At 37.1% G+C, this 15,202-nt stretch overlaps 1 protein-coding gene across 3 annotated transcripts in view; it reads left to right on the top strand.

Moving 5' to 3' along the window:
• Window positions 1–10,631, top strand: part of cps1 (carbamoyl-phosphate synthase 1, mitochondrial) — a 64,023-nt gene extending 53,392 nt beyond the window's left edge. For 2 of the 3 annotated variants that reach the window (XM_085434277.1, XM_085434275.1), the window contains 4 exons: window positions 1,930–1,989; window positions 3,786–3,898; window positions 7,830–7,959; window positions 8,062–9,175. In XM_085434277.1, the coding sequence (XP_085290403.1) occupies window positions 1,930–1,989; window positions 3,786–3,898; window positions 7,830–7,959; window positions 8,062–8,175 (417 nt within the window). In that variant the 3' untranslated portion in view covers window positions 8,176–9,175. Of the gene's footprint in view, window positions 1–1,929; window positions 1,990–3,785; window positions 3,899–7,829; window positions 7,960–8,061; window positions 9,176–9,603 lie in introns of those variants that run through there. The other variant, XM_085434276.1, reaches the window with a different exon arrangement.
• The last annotated feature ends 4,571 nt before the right edge of the window (window positions 10,632–15,202 follow it).

The raw sequence follows: 15,202 nt of genomic DNA, 5'->3' as shown, positions 1-15,202 counted from the left end.
GTGTTACGGCAGATCATTTACAAATTGTTTGTCTAGAAATGGATTGCTTAGCTATCAAATGTCTTCAGCATTTCAGTATTTTTGCAGGATCTACAAAAGTAAAGTTTTTTTGTTTTACTTTGTTTAGTTTGTCTTAACAGACAAAAACTAAACATTTGTGTTCAAGATACTCTTTCTTTAAGGCTGTTTAAACAAGTTTTTATTGAAAATTAGATTAATCACTCAGACTACTTATATTAACAATAACTATTGGTAAAGTTTGTTATTTTCCTAACCTGTCATGCCCTTATTTTTAGCTGTATGTCAGATTTGCCCATCTAAGTACAAACTTGCGTGTTATATAAGGCTTAATGTAGTTACATGACAAATATCAAACCATATCACAATGCTTTTGATGAGACAGCAGTGACTTCAGCAGGCGCATTGTTTACTAAGCTGAAGGGCACCCAGTGTGAGCATAATCAGTTGCAAATCAGGAGCAAACACTCTGAAAGTGCTGAAAACTCTTCTGTGTGCTTGGTAGAATCCAACAAAATTGTTTTTTTTTACGTCAGCTTGTTTCATGGAAAAAACAGAATTGAAATTCTTTTCTGCTTAAATAATAGTTTTTTTTTTTGTTTTTTTTTAAGTGCACAGCATTGTCTGTACCGAATGTCCATGAGTTACATAAAACAGACTCGAGCAACACACAAGAATGAATGTGTACTGCATAACAAAACTGACATCATGTAAACTGCTTGTATGGTTGAACATGTTTATAATCCTCTGACAGAACAGTCTTAACTACCACAGTTACAATCAAACAAGCATCTGCAGACAACAAGAGTAACCCTTTTAATACTTAACTGAATACCTCGTTTCAGGGCTGGTTTGTGTCTTCCTTTTATAGCTCTAGAAGATGTAACCTTGAAGTCTTTTTTTAGCATCAGTGGTGTCAGACTGTTCCAAGATTGGCACAATATGACCTACCCTCCATTGACCTGAAGGAAAAAGAACACCTAGTTACAATCACATCCTTAAGATCAGAGCAGTTTGGTCTATTTAGATTTTCCGTACGAATGTAGTTGTCCTGCTCATACCTTGTTTTATAGATTATTATAGATTCGCATTATCAAGGGTTCTGAATCTAGAAGGATACCTCAAGAAATATGTATTGTTGTTTTTGTGTTTTGTCTCTTTCTTTCTTTTCTTTTTTTAAAACAATGGTTTCTCAGTATTTTTTTTTTAATTTATTTTTTTTTTTTAGCACAACTGAAGTTCCTGGTAAGCTTGAAAATAAATTATGCAGTCAGTGTCTGTTGTCATAGCAAACACATGTACTCTCTGAGAAATCTTCCATTGGTTGACTGTTGCCAAAGTGGGATGGCAAAGTCATCCCACCAGAGTGAGGAAGTAAATAGACTGTCACACTTTAAAAGAAAAAAACAAAACTGCTCCTTAGCTTGCCTCAGTTATCATATTCCTTATCAGAGAATCTGTTGTTTAGATTTCTGTTGTCTAGATATTGCAATGCTGCCTTTTTTCTTTTCTTTTTTAACTTCAAATTGACTGATATAACACACCTACCTACCAAACCAGAATGTCATTATGTTGTCTTAATTTGGAACAACCCTTTATTGCCTTTGTAAATGTTAAATGAATTGGGGGGGGGAGAATGTGGGTATTCCAAAGGGATGACAATATTTGTATTATTGTTGAATATTTATATAGTCCTAATTGGGCATCTAAAAATTCAATTATTTTACAAGTTGTGCCTTATTTTGTAACCGCTTTTCTGTAGGGAAGTATCATGAATACAGTGTGATTGTGATTTGAAAGGGAAAGTGAGACAGAAAAGAAGAACAAACCTTCAATGATACAGTGCTGAATTTGTCTCATACAGTATCAGTATCAGTTTTTCAAATATCCGTCTGCTTCCCTCCCTTCCAGCATTCGTTCCGACCCAGTTTCTTGGCTACAGCAAACCAGCTGAAAGAGGAAGGCTTCAAGGTGACTGCAATTTCAAACATAAGAGACGAGACGTGTTATTGAAAATCAGAAATATTTTCCTTTTTGTGATTTTCGGTCATTGAAAATCAGAAATGGCTTCCTTTTTATGATCTTCGGTTAATGAAGCTCTTCTGATTCCTGCTCTTTAGATTTACTGAAAAGAACTAAGAATTTCTTTCCTTCAGTATTTTTACATTCTATATATGTATGCGTTTGTAATGCTGCATTACAGGGAGTGCAGAATTATTAGGCAAGTTGTATTTTTGAGGAATAATTTTATTATTGAACAACAACCATGTTCTCAATGAACCCAAAAAACTCATTAATATCAAAGCTGAATGTTTGTGGAAGTAGTTTTTAGTTTGTTTTTAGTTTTAGCTGTTTTAGGGGGATATCTGTGTGTGCAGGTGACTATTACTGTGCATAATTATTAGGCAACTTAACAAAAAACAAATATATACCCATTTCAATTATTTATTTTCACCAGTGAAACCAATATAACATCTCCACATTCACAAATATACATTTCTGACATTCAAAAACAAAACAAAAACAAATCAGCGACCAATATAGCCACCTTTCTTTGCAAGGACACTCAAAAGCCTGCCATCCATGGATTCTGTCAGTGTTTTGATCTGTTCACCATCAACATTGCGTGCAGCAGCAACCACAGCCTCCCAGACACTGTTCAGAGAGGTGTACTGTTTTCCCTCCTTGTAAATCTCACATTTGATGATGGACCACAGGTTCTCAATGGGGTTCAGATCAGGTGAACAAGGAGGCCATGTCATTAGTTTTTCTTCTTTTATACCCTTTCTTGCCAGCCACGCTGTGGAGTACTTGGACGCGTGTGATGGAGCATTGTCCTGCATGAAAATCATGTTTTTCTTGAAGGATGCAGACTTCTTCCTGTACCACTGCTTGAAGGTGTCTTCCAGAAACTGGCAGTAGGACTGGGAGTTGAGCTTGACTCCATCCTCAACCCGAAAAGGCCCCACAAGCTCATCTTTGATGATACCAGCCCAAACCAGTACTCCACCTCCACCTTGCTGGCATCTGAGTCGGACTGGAGCTCTCTGCCCTTTACCAATCCAGCCACGGGCCCATCCATCTGACCCATCAAGACTCACTCTCATTTCATCAGTCCATAAAACCTTAGAAAATCAGTCTTGAGATATTTCTTGGCCCAGTCTTGACGTTTCAGCTTGTGTGTCTTGTTCAGTGGTGGTCGTCTTTCAGCCTTTCTTACCTTGGCCATGTCTCTGAGTATTGCACACCTTGTGCTTTTGGGCACTCCAGTGATGTTGCAGCTCTGAAATATGGCCAAACTGGTGGCAAGTGGCATCTTGGCAGCTGCACGCTTGACTTTTCTCAGTTCATGGGCAGTTATTTTGCGCCTTGGTTTTTCCACACGCTTCTTGCGACCCTGTTGACTATTTTGAATGAAACGCTTGATTGTTTGATGATCACGCTTCAGAAGCTTTGCAATTTTGAGACTGCTGCATCCCTCTGCAAGATATCTCACTATTTTTGACTTTTCTGAGCCTGTCAAGTCCTTCTTTTGACCCATTTTGCCAAAGGAAAGGACGTTGCCTAATAATTATGCACACCTGATATAGGGTGTTGATGTCATTAGACCACACCCCTTCTCATTACAGAGATGCACATCACCTTAATTGGTAGTAGGCTTTCGAGCCTATACAGCTTGGAGTAAGACAACATGCATGAAGAGGATGATGTGGACAAAATACTCATTTGCCTAATAATTCTGCACTCCCTGTATATTGCTCTTCTAGCTCTATGCTACTGAAGCCACTTCCGCTTGGTTGTGTGCCAATGACGTTCCTGCCATTCCAGTAGCCTGGCCCACTGGGATGGGTGGAGACAACAGCTTGCCCAGTATTAAGAGGTGAGTAAATGTTCATTTAGATTACTAAATTGATGTTAAACCCTTCTGGCACATTTATTGAAGTGGCTCATGTGAAACTTTGGCCTTTAAACTCTGAAGCCAAGCTTGTGGTTTTCAGAGGAAGTGTTTAAGCATTAAATGAATTGTAACATATTAGATTAAAAACAAGATGTCTAATCAGCATAGTATGCTGCCTTAAGATCTAAAGCCTCTTCATTATCGTTGTAAGATGTGAAAAGATCAAAGAAGATTTAGCAGACTCTGAAGTCCAGAGTCATTACATTGACCAGTATAAGACTTGAATAGGGAGAATGATGAAATTTATAAGGGTAACATAAAGTTAAAGCAGTTATGGGCAATAATAAAGTACAAAAATTGAACAAATATTTTGCACAACTTCCATAAATGGCGCTGCTACTCTTCCACTTTTTGACACTTTGTTACGGTCCTATAGCGTGTCTCCTAAGTTGATTTTGGTTGGTCGACACTAATGACTTGTCATTGAATTATCATTTTCTCGTGTACTACTGCTCCACTTTCCAGACACACAGCACACTGTAAAATACTGACACTGAAGTCTGGTCACAGAGAGAAACTATCACAACCAAAGAAAATCAAAAATAGCACAAATTAGGTAGATAGTGATATATTTTGCTGTTGGCCACTCCTGTGAAACATTGTAGGGAAACTTGCAGTGGAAGCTTAATTAGAGTTGCAAAACTTTGAACATTATAGATTGCATTCTTTAATAGCATTTCACTTTCTTGGTATCTTAACCAGGACATGTCTGGCGACGAATTGCTGTACATTGTTTTAACATTGGTCTGTTTTTTATTGAATTGCTCAGTTGCCAGTAGTACAACCTGTTAAGAAAGTTCTACATAGAGAGAATTATTGTAGCACAGTAGCCGTGACTGTGACGGTGTTCAGGTAACGATTCCACAAACGGGTAATGATCATGCCACAATGAAGCCATCTGGACCATATGTTCGGAAGTCAGCTAGTGAAAAAGAAGGTACGAAAAATGTAATAAGCCTAGACCAACACTAACAAACACATACAGATGTACACAACACTATTTGGCATCATCTGTGCAAGGTGGCATAGAGGCCAATTCTTTATAGAAGGAAAAAAAACTCACAACCTTTGTTGTCACTGTCTGTCACACACGTTCATTTAGAATTCAGCCTTATTTCTATGCAGTCTGTCGAAGGCCTTCAAGTGAAAATGTAAAAAGAGACTGGGGCTGTGTGTGTGTGGGGACAGAGAAAATTTGGTCTGATCTTTGTTTATGTTGGAAGTATACAAACACAATTTGCTTATTTGGTCATAATTATAATATTTGTTTGTTTGTTTTTTGTTTTTTTGTCTTTTCTGAACATTCTTGTCCAACATTTGGATTATTGGCAGGAAAAATCTAACACTTGGATTTAATAACTGGCGGGACATCCTTTTGCAGCAGTAACTTCAAATAAGTGTTTTCAGTAGCTTCACATCAGGCCTGTTATGCTCTCAGAAGGTATTTTAGACTTTTTTTTTTTTTTTTTTACAGCGTTCCTATATCTCGGCCACATTGTTAAGATTTCTTGAGTGAACAACTGACCTGAGCTCCGTAACATTTCTAGTCTCAAGGTCTGGGTTCTGTCTGGCCAATGTGCAAATTCAGCGTCTCTTTCTTTTCACAGTGTATTTACTTTTATGTTTAAAGTCCTTTTTTTTTTTTTTTCTGCGGCATCACCAATTTCTACAACAGCTTCAGCTAGTGGAGAAGCCACTCTGATATTATCCTGTAAAATGCTCTTGAGCTGTCTAGAAGGAGCAAACCAACCCCAAATCCTCTTTCCACTGTGTTTGACTTTTGGGTGAATGATTTCATTTTGGCAGCAGCCCTCTTTTACACTATGGTTAACTTGCATACAGTACAGAAAGCTCAATCACTGAAAAATATTCCTGTATTGATTCCTCTTCATCTCCAACTTTTTGTCTCTGATTCTTGTTTTAAGTTGTTAAAAATATTGTATTATAGTTGGGTGACCATTCCCACAGAGTAGACTCTGCTAAATTGTCTTTACATCCACCTGTAAACTGATGACTGAGACTTTCTTCATCAACTGTTCCAGCTTCATACAAGTCAGCAATTACAACAGCAAATACAACTTTGAGATCTTAGATCTTCCCACAACTTCAAGCTGATTTCATTGATGATTGGGCTTTATGTTTGCAAGTTTGTAACTCAGCTTTTGCTGATGATTATAATTTTAGCTGTAATTTTCTACTTGCATTATGAGTATTTCAGTTGTGTGATCAATGTGGACTTGTGTTTGTGTTTGAATATTTGTTAAACTATGGTTTTATCAATCAAGAGCTGATATAATGATTATCTGAAGCAGACTGATCAGTCAGGCAGGAGAAAATGCCATTGTCAGCAACATGGTCAAACCTGATTTTAGTTATTTCATTTTTTTTTTTTTAAATTCTTCATAGCTCTCTTTGTTCTTTCTGTTCTTTTCCTAGTTGTAAAGTATCTGTGTCATTTCAACTTGCTGCATCTCTGTATAATTGTCTTCGTCCTTCACTGATTCCTTTTTTTTGTCTTTTTTGCTTAGAATGTAAAGTCAAGTCATCTTGTCTAATCTGATTTTCAAGAATCTGTTTCCACTGTAGAGAATCTGTGGGGTATATGGCCTAAAGCTATGCGGTTCTGGTCAGGCGAGTTGGCTGCCAATCAAGCACAGTAATAACAAACCATTTGGTAGATGTTTTGTCACTATGGGCAGGTACTAAGGGCTGCTAGAAAACAAAAATGGGTATTTCCATAAAGCTCGTCAGCAGCTGGAAGCTCTACAACTTCCTGGCAGACGACCTGCCATTTGCAGGCACCTCAAATAATCGGACTGTGGACAATTCAAACTTGAATGATCTTCAACTCTTGTTTCTTGTACTCTCCCCCCACACTCTAGGTCCTGGATTTCCAAATCAAATCAGAATTTACTTTTATTTGAAAGGGGGATTTTTGAACCTGTGAACAACACTCTAGTTCTTTTTTTTTTTCTTCTTTTTTTTCTTTACCCCAAGTAAGAAGCTTCTCACATCTCTGATTTAGGAGTGGCTTAATATTAAGAATGTGACGGTTGTAGCTCCTTTCCTGAAAACATCTGTTCATGGTGGCTTGTGATACACTGACACCAGTTGTGAAACCCAAGTTCTTGAATCAAATGGTCACTGGTTGCTTGTGCACCTTCCCAACAACACTTTCCTGTTCCAGTGAACTCTCCAATCTGTGGACTTTCTGTGGCTTAATCCTCCTTGTTGAAGGTTTCATTTGTCTTCCCAGTGACTGTTTCAATGTGCAAGACTGAACTAGACTGTAAATATCATTTCTTAATGTTTGAATAGTAATGTAATCAAATTTAAAATTTAATATTCTAATAATCTGAGATTAATTATTGATTTTAGTCCTCTATAATCCATAACCAAAGTTAAAACACAAAATGAATGAAATATTTCATTTTACATAAATAAAAATAGGTTAAAATCTTTTCTGAATTAAATTATAAAAAAATTTCATAATATTCTTACATGTAGCAGCTCAGAATCTTAACATTTAATTTTCTTAAGAGTTAATGCAAAGGAGTTAAGTCATTGACAGATTGACACACTCACTCTCACACACATCAGTTGTGGGTGTAGAAATATTTGCTGCATTTTCCAAGGAAACTTTGGCACATAAGGTTCAGGGCTCAAACCTTCAAACCTACAGATAGTCGAGTCTGCTCCACCACCTGAGCTGCATCCACCCCATCACATTTTGTTTGAGTCAAAGTTTACTCTGTGCTTTGGGTTTAAATTGAATGATTTCTTTTAATTTTTTTTTTTTGCATGTGTTTTTTTGTTTTGTTTTTTTTGTTTTTTTGTTTTTTTTTGTTTATAGATTGATCAGTGAGGGTCATATCGACCTGGTGGTCAACTTGCCCAATAACAATACTCGACACGTGAAGGATAACTTCCTCATCCGCAGAATGGCCATTGACCATGGAGTCCCACTCATTACCAATTTTCAGGTCAGTACTATGCTGCCAACTAAAACTTGTGGTTTTATTTACAATCTGACTCACTGTGACAACTGACTGACTTCTGTTTCATTTTTTTTCTTTCTGCGTTAGGTGGTAAAGCTATTTGCTGAGGCGATCCACTATGCAGCTCAGCTGGACACTACAAGTCTTTTCCACTACCGACAGAAAGAAAGCCAACAAAGAGGGTCTGGCCAGCAGGGTTAGAATTTCCTCTCCAGTCCTGTTGCCAAACAGCAATATGAAGTGAGAGCAATATTTTGTACTATTTTCTTATAACACTTGGAGCCAAGCTTTCCACATTAATGGGGAAATAAGCCCATTTTAAATAAACCAGAATTCTCCTAAAGTCAGGGCTTTTACAATAATTAAACTCTGCCTTTCCCAAAAGGTCAGACGGGTCATTAGAATAAATGTCCCGAACTAGGAAAGAGATGAGTGTTGTACTGAATTAGGATAAACATCAGCCATCGAGTTTCTTCATAACCTGGCAATTCAAAAACTGTTAATATTAATAGCTAGCAAGCTAAAAAGCATTATAGAACTAATTACTAATAATTAAAGCCCTTTCGTTGGAGCGCAAAACCAATTCTAAAGGGTGACTTATAAAGGGGTACCAGCGAAGGTAATTACACTGGATTTTCAATTATGTAAATCCCTAAGGAGAGTTTATGTTCTTTTGTTGTTTCATTTATGGCTCTCGCTGGATGTAATGAAATGAAAATTTTCAATTTCTCAGCTCCCCTCAGTAAATTTTAATGCTACTGGCTTGGCCAAAAGACTTTACTAATTTGCTCTTGTTGAGGCATTTTATTGTAGTTTGGATGGTGCTAAAGATGTACTGTATGTAAAGCATGTACTATATCCATAACTTTCAACATAAGTGTAGATAAACAAACTGAAATAATAGACTTTCCCCCATTTTGGTAAGAAATCACTGTTATTTTCAAGGGCATCGGTCTGGAACACAAACTTTGAAGTTTGAAGAAGATGGCAACCTCCCTGTTTATATATTTGGATCGATCTCTGTATATGCCATATGTTTCAAATTCAGTCTGCATGTGAACCTGCTGTGCATTTTAATGCATCAAAGTGAAAACGCATTCAACCAGACGTTGTGTTGAAATAGTCTCATATTTTGTTACGTGCTTTTGGTAATAGTTGTTTTAACAATCAGTGAAACACAATAAAGACTTATTTCACATAATGGATGCTCTTTGTGTTGGTGTTTTTCAGTGCGCTTGTGATGGTCGTGCATTAAAATGACTGTCACTCTAACATCAGTGTAGATGCTTTTAAGAGCCCCGTCGGACACCGACACACACAAATTAATTTGGCACTAAAACGTCAAATTGAGAAAGACTAATAATGGCGACAGTTAATTCTAAGGCCAGTTGTTAGCTTGTGATCAGATCATCTAAGTCATATTTACTGCAAATGTGTATGACGTAAAAGCAAAAATCCCAACTTTATAACAAGGCTTGATATCTGTGGCACTGTACACTACATGTTAAATTTGTTTAATACTATTATATGTGTTAATACAGTTCTTACATGGACAATTAAGATGACTTTTAATGTCAGAATGTCATGTACAAGTTTGGATTTATTTGGGATTTTCTTTCATCCACACAGGCTCAAAATTAGACATGCATACATGAAGTGATGCTGAAGCGCGCTGGTTGGATATGCAGTCGACCATATGCCGCACGGCTGAGAGTGGCCGGCCCGGGTTCCAGTGTGACTCGTGGCCCTTTGCTGCATTTCTCCCCCTCTCTGTCACCCTCAGATGAGAATAAGTTGGTTAGGAAAGATGACTACAATAAAATGAGTTTTACAATACGTTGGCATCCTCTCAATCCATCCAATCAAGAAAGACGCCCCTGCTCCAGAATAAATACACAAGCTCAACGGAAATTTACAGCTGTCCACACAGACAAGCTAAATGTCTTCTGAAAAGAAAAGTTTTGCTGTCGGATAATAGAAAGATTGAGGTATTTGCCCACAAAGTGTGTTTGAAGGAGTAAAGGTGAGACTTTCAAACCTAAAAACACTGTACAACATAGCCATGGATTCATTGTACTCTGCATTGTTTTTCCACCTGTTGACTGATAATATTGCACAAAGTGGATGGGATAATCAAAAAGTAGTAGTACCTCGAAATTCTTCAACTTCACCTCATGTCAACAGCTAGATGGTTGAAACTTGGACATAATTGGGTGTTCCAACAGGACTTATGCCAAAAACGTGATGGCTACCAAAACATTTGGTCAAGATGGAAGTTGTTAAACATTTAACCAAATATTAGTGGGGGTGTATGCATATAATTGAACCTTTTATGTGTAATTTTGACTCGATGTGCAATTTTAAATGAGAAGAAAATGCAATTCTTGTCATTAAAGATGTATGCTGAAAAAGTCATTGCACCCTGGAATAAGAATAGTTATAAATAAGTGATAAATAATAAACAAATTATTAAAACCCCTAAATTATCATGGCATTCATGCCATGAGGAGTGTATGCAAACTTTTGATCACAGCTGTGAGTCGGAGTGTAACTATTTCAGTGAAGTAAGGAACAACAAAAGGTTTAGTGCAGTTCATCATCCCCGCAGAAAAGCTCAGGGAAGGAGCTTTGTTATGGTCTTTTCTCTTGTAAAAATAAAACGCAATTTAAAAAAGTATAAATCTTTCTTTAGTGTCAACTTTCCTAAATGGGTTTTCTTGTGCCGTGTTGTTCATTGTGCAGTGCCAAGCCATAATGTGCTCATTATTACCCCTTGAGACTGGTGGGGAAAAATCACTGACGGGTACATGAAGGTGGATGAGAACTGCATTTGTACTGTGTGTGTGTGTGTGTGTGTGTGTGTGTGTGTGTGTGTGTTCTCCTTAAGGGCCACAAGGTATAACAATTATAATAAACACCTCCAAACTTTTTTCCTCCACTTTCGCAGGAGAGAAAATATTGCAAATATAGACTAATGTATTTGTAAATGTATGAATAGCTGCCACACCTGCATTTACCACCTATTGAGACCCTCCAGGTTTTCTTCCACACAAGAGCACAGCTGAACAAAGAGGTAACCTGCACATCAAGTCCAAAAGACTCACACAATAATGCTATTATAGGGCCTACACACTTGGACTATGCAGTTTTTTATTTTTTTATTTTGTACCCCTATAGCTTAATCTCTTAAACCCCAACGCCCCCTGATACGGGGGCAAAAGGCAGGAGATCAGTTAGGCTTGGGGCTTAAGAGGTTAACTGCTACAGATTTCGTCTCTAGACTAAACTCTCTAAAGAGTGCTAATATTGATCTGCTACATATTCTTCCTCCTGCAGTTTGACCCACACTGTTTTTTTTTTTCTCCTGTGCCTCTGCTTCTACAGGTGACTAAAATACCTCACCATTTTTCTTTAAGTACCATTCTGTTCATCTGCCTACAGCACTGTAATATCCACAAATAAGCAAACACTTTAAGAATTGTATTCATAAATGCAGCCTGGGGCATATTGTGTTTGTTTATAGTGCAGTTGTAAAATGTCCCATAGCTGGCAGTCAGTGGAGAGAGTATGGGAAAAATGCACAACCAAATTTGTCCATTAGAAGAGAGGGGGAAAAAGCATTTATTTGTTTTTGGGTTTTTTTTACTGCTGATGGAGAAGCACATCTGGGGTTTAACATATGCTTTATAGTGTCACCCTATGCTGAACATTTGGTTTAGTGCAATGTCAGGGCTATAGTTTTACTTTTATTTGCTTTGGTGTGGGAGAGAAAAGGTGAAATGGGGAGAATATGTTTTTGACTCTCGGGGGTAAAAACAGCAAAAACAAAAACCCAACGACACTTGGGTCTCACATAAAAAAAATACCTCGGTCTTTATAAGCAAAATCTCAATTCTGATTCAGCTGAGCTAATACTACCTTAGCAGCCCAGAGCCATCAGAGTCATGAATCACTGCAGGTACAGTATCTAAGCAACAGGACTGCGCGTGGTGCTCATTGCTGACAATAACTTCCACACAGACCCCTGTGTCTTCAGGAGTATTTCACCAAATCCTGCTTTGATTAAAATATAGTGTTGCTAAATTTAACCTCACTCTGTTATTTGAAACATGGTTGTTTTGTGTTGGGTCTGCTGACTCTGAATCATCCACGAGCGTATCAAGGTGTTCGTTTCTATATGTGGCCAAGTGCTTCCTTGAGTGCACAAAATGAAAGAAAAGACAGCAAATGAAGACCATAAACAAAAATGTTCTTTGGAAGGTTAAAACTTAGATTTAAGCGTCATGAAGGTTGTATTTTTCCACTTTACAAACTGAGAGAAAATATTTTCCAGCCAGATTTTGAAACTTCTATTTTTCTAATTACCTGGGAATGGTGTTAGACATACCACATATTAATACATATTAAACTAGGCATATTTTACATAGCTAATTTAGTATTTAAATATTATAAATAATGAGGTTTAATTTAAATTTAAACTCATGAAAGTTTGCTAGATCACACTGTTGAGCATGCCATTGTTCCAATGCTTGAATAATGTTTTTAAATTCTTTAATCATTTATATCTGTTTCAAATGAAAGGTTTAATATTTTGGGGAAATTCTGCTATGTGTAATTTAAATAGTAAGTTGACCTGCAGGTAAAATTGCAGCTGATATTAATTGATGATTTAATTAAAGATGAAATAGCATTGTATTTTGTTGGATCTTCGGGTTATTATAACCTGAATCAAAGCATAAAAATGCAAATTATGTAAACATACATGAACATATTGAAATTAAAACATTTTTAGATTTTGGCAACTAAATATTACTGCTTAGCAGTTGTGCATAGGGCTCTATGGCTTATTTAAATATCTCACTGTGTACAGATATAGTTTCAGCTAGGATGGGGATAAACTGACAAGTATTTTGGGTGTACTCCTCCATATAGTGGATTTTTGGTACTATATACACATTTCTACATTGACTAAAAGGATCCTGTGATGTATTCTCAGTTTTACCGCATGCTTAGGCGGACAAGGACGAAATGAGGAAGTTCATCAAAGATCTTCAGTCATAGCGTTCATCAGCCAGCATTGATTTCAATCAATCACAGCATTAATACAACAGGCAAAATTAAAAACTACTCCAACTTAAGAAAAAATCCATCTATCTGTCCATCTACTGTATCTATCTGCAAACATATAGATATATGTCTGCTCAAATCAAACAGAATAACTGACATTGTCAGACTTTGTTCCTTTTTTTTAAAGAAGAATGAGGGTATGTAGCCTGAGCAGTCATGTCCAAAAATGATAAATAATGCACTGTTTCACTACATAATTCTTCTAGCTGGCATGAGGAGAAACCCGCTGTTTTTCATTGGAGGAAAAAAAAATAAACCTGGCTAATTGACATGGGTTTTTCATGCTGTGCTAAATGAATAATTTATGGAGGTGAGGAGCAAGCAGGGCTTAGAAGACAGTGCATCACAGTGGGATAAGTCATATAGTAGTTGGAGACAGAGCCATGCATGCCAAGTGTGCACAAAAGATTTGCAAGGGACTCAGTTGTTCTGATTAGATAAATCACAGCAATAGTTTTTTTTTGTTTTGTTTGTTTTTTTTTAAAAAAAAAAGACATTTTTCTTCTTTAGATTTCTCTTGCATTACATTTTGTAGTTTTAACACACCATTTAGCAAATGCTGACAACTTTTATCTATTAAAATACACATAAGCTCTCCACCCTCACCTCCTCTCTTTCTCTAACACAAATATACAAACTTTCAATCGTGTAATACAAATAATGATGTCAAATCAGCCCAGAAAGTCTTCTTAATGCTTTGCAGAGTCTAATTTCTTCAACTGCTCTCTTTTGATGAGTGTTAAATACCATTCTGTCAGCAAGACACCACCCCATTAGCTGTAGTAGCTTTTAAATTCAATTGTGATTGTGCAGCTTAATTGTTTCCCAGGCCATCAAACAGTTCGAGTTGCCATCTGTAAGTACACGATTGTCATAATGTGTTCCCACACTGCGACAGCATAGTCACCTATTGTTTAACAGCCTCTGTTCATCTCATGAGAGTTTAAATCGCTTGCCATGCCTCCAATAATGGATGGACTTTACTAGGACAAAGTCAAAGTTTTTTCTGTTTAGATAGTTAATCCCCATATACAGCAATTAATCTTAGTTTCACTTTTAACCAACTACAGCACATAAGTCCTGCTTACAATAATGCATCCATCCACTTTCTTCCACTTTACAAATCCAGGGTGATTGGGTGGACTGGAGCCTGTCCTGGCTACCAGTGGTTCTTTACCTGAAGCAACCTCTGACTGACTATAGGGCTGTCAATTCACACCCAGTTCACCCAATTCACACCCAATTATTGGCTCAAGCCAGTAAAACTTACCAATGCATCACTAGTTCTTTTATATAGTTAAAAGGCTCCTTATAAAGACAAACACTTACATAAAATTATTTCAAAATCCATAAAAACAAAAAAGAGAGGACATTTCCAGAAAGAAAACTCACCTGCTTGGTTTAGCCCAGTGATGTTGAACATGACATCACCAGCACCATGAAAGTCAAGAAAAGCTGGACAGGTCACTTCATAAACTGTTGACCTGCGTGGAACCTCAGAACAAGAAAACAGAAGTACGTATAGACAAAGAAACAAACAGGATTTAAACCTGCAAGAAAATAAAAGTAACAGTTGATTGTCTGTTCGCTTTAACGTGCTCAGTTGTTTTGATGTTTTGAATACAGAAAAACCCAGGATAATAAGTGAAGCAATGTTATCTTAGCAATGGCAAGTCCCAGCAAATAAGCACAATTTGTCACACCTATAAGTGTGGTGCAACTAAGTAGTGTAATACTGTCAAGTGATTTCATACAACTAAGGTGTTTTGAGTCGGTTCAGTGTGACTATCTCTTAAATCTTGATTAGCAGAAGGTGTCTGTTGTAAATTGTACATTCTTCTTCATTGTTTTGACATGCACATGTATCGCAAGCCTAAAAAACTAATTACTCTAGCCCTGAATCACATCAGATCCCTGTATTTGTAAGCTTCCCCGATGAGCCCACGTTTAGATTACTTCCTTGTTAACACACAATTAGAAACACTTTGGAAGAGAAACGGCAGTGATGGCAAACTCCCTTTTGTTAATTTTTTTCCCACCTTGCAGGTTTCAAGGGAGGACTTTGAGTTCTTTAACGAGTATGTTTTGCAATCAGTATTAC

The sequence above is a fragment of the Copadichromis virginalis genome, linkage group LG16 (assembly GCF_057382275.1).
Source record: "Copadichromis virginalis isolate Kocher_CV1m ecotype Utaka linkage group LG16, C_Virginalis_male_GT1.1, whole genome shotgun sequence".
NCBI classification, from domain to species: Eukaryota; Metazoa; Chordata; class Actinopteri; order Cichliformes; family Cichlidae; genus Copadichromis; species Copadichromis virginalis.
The sequence above is the reverse complement of the archived record's forward strand: the minus strand, read 5'-3'. Positions and strand labels throughout refer to the sequence as shown.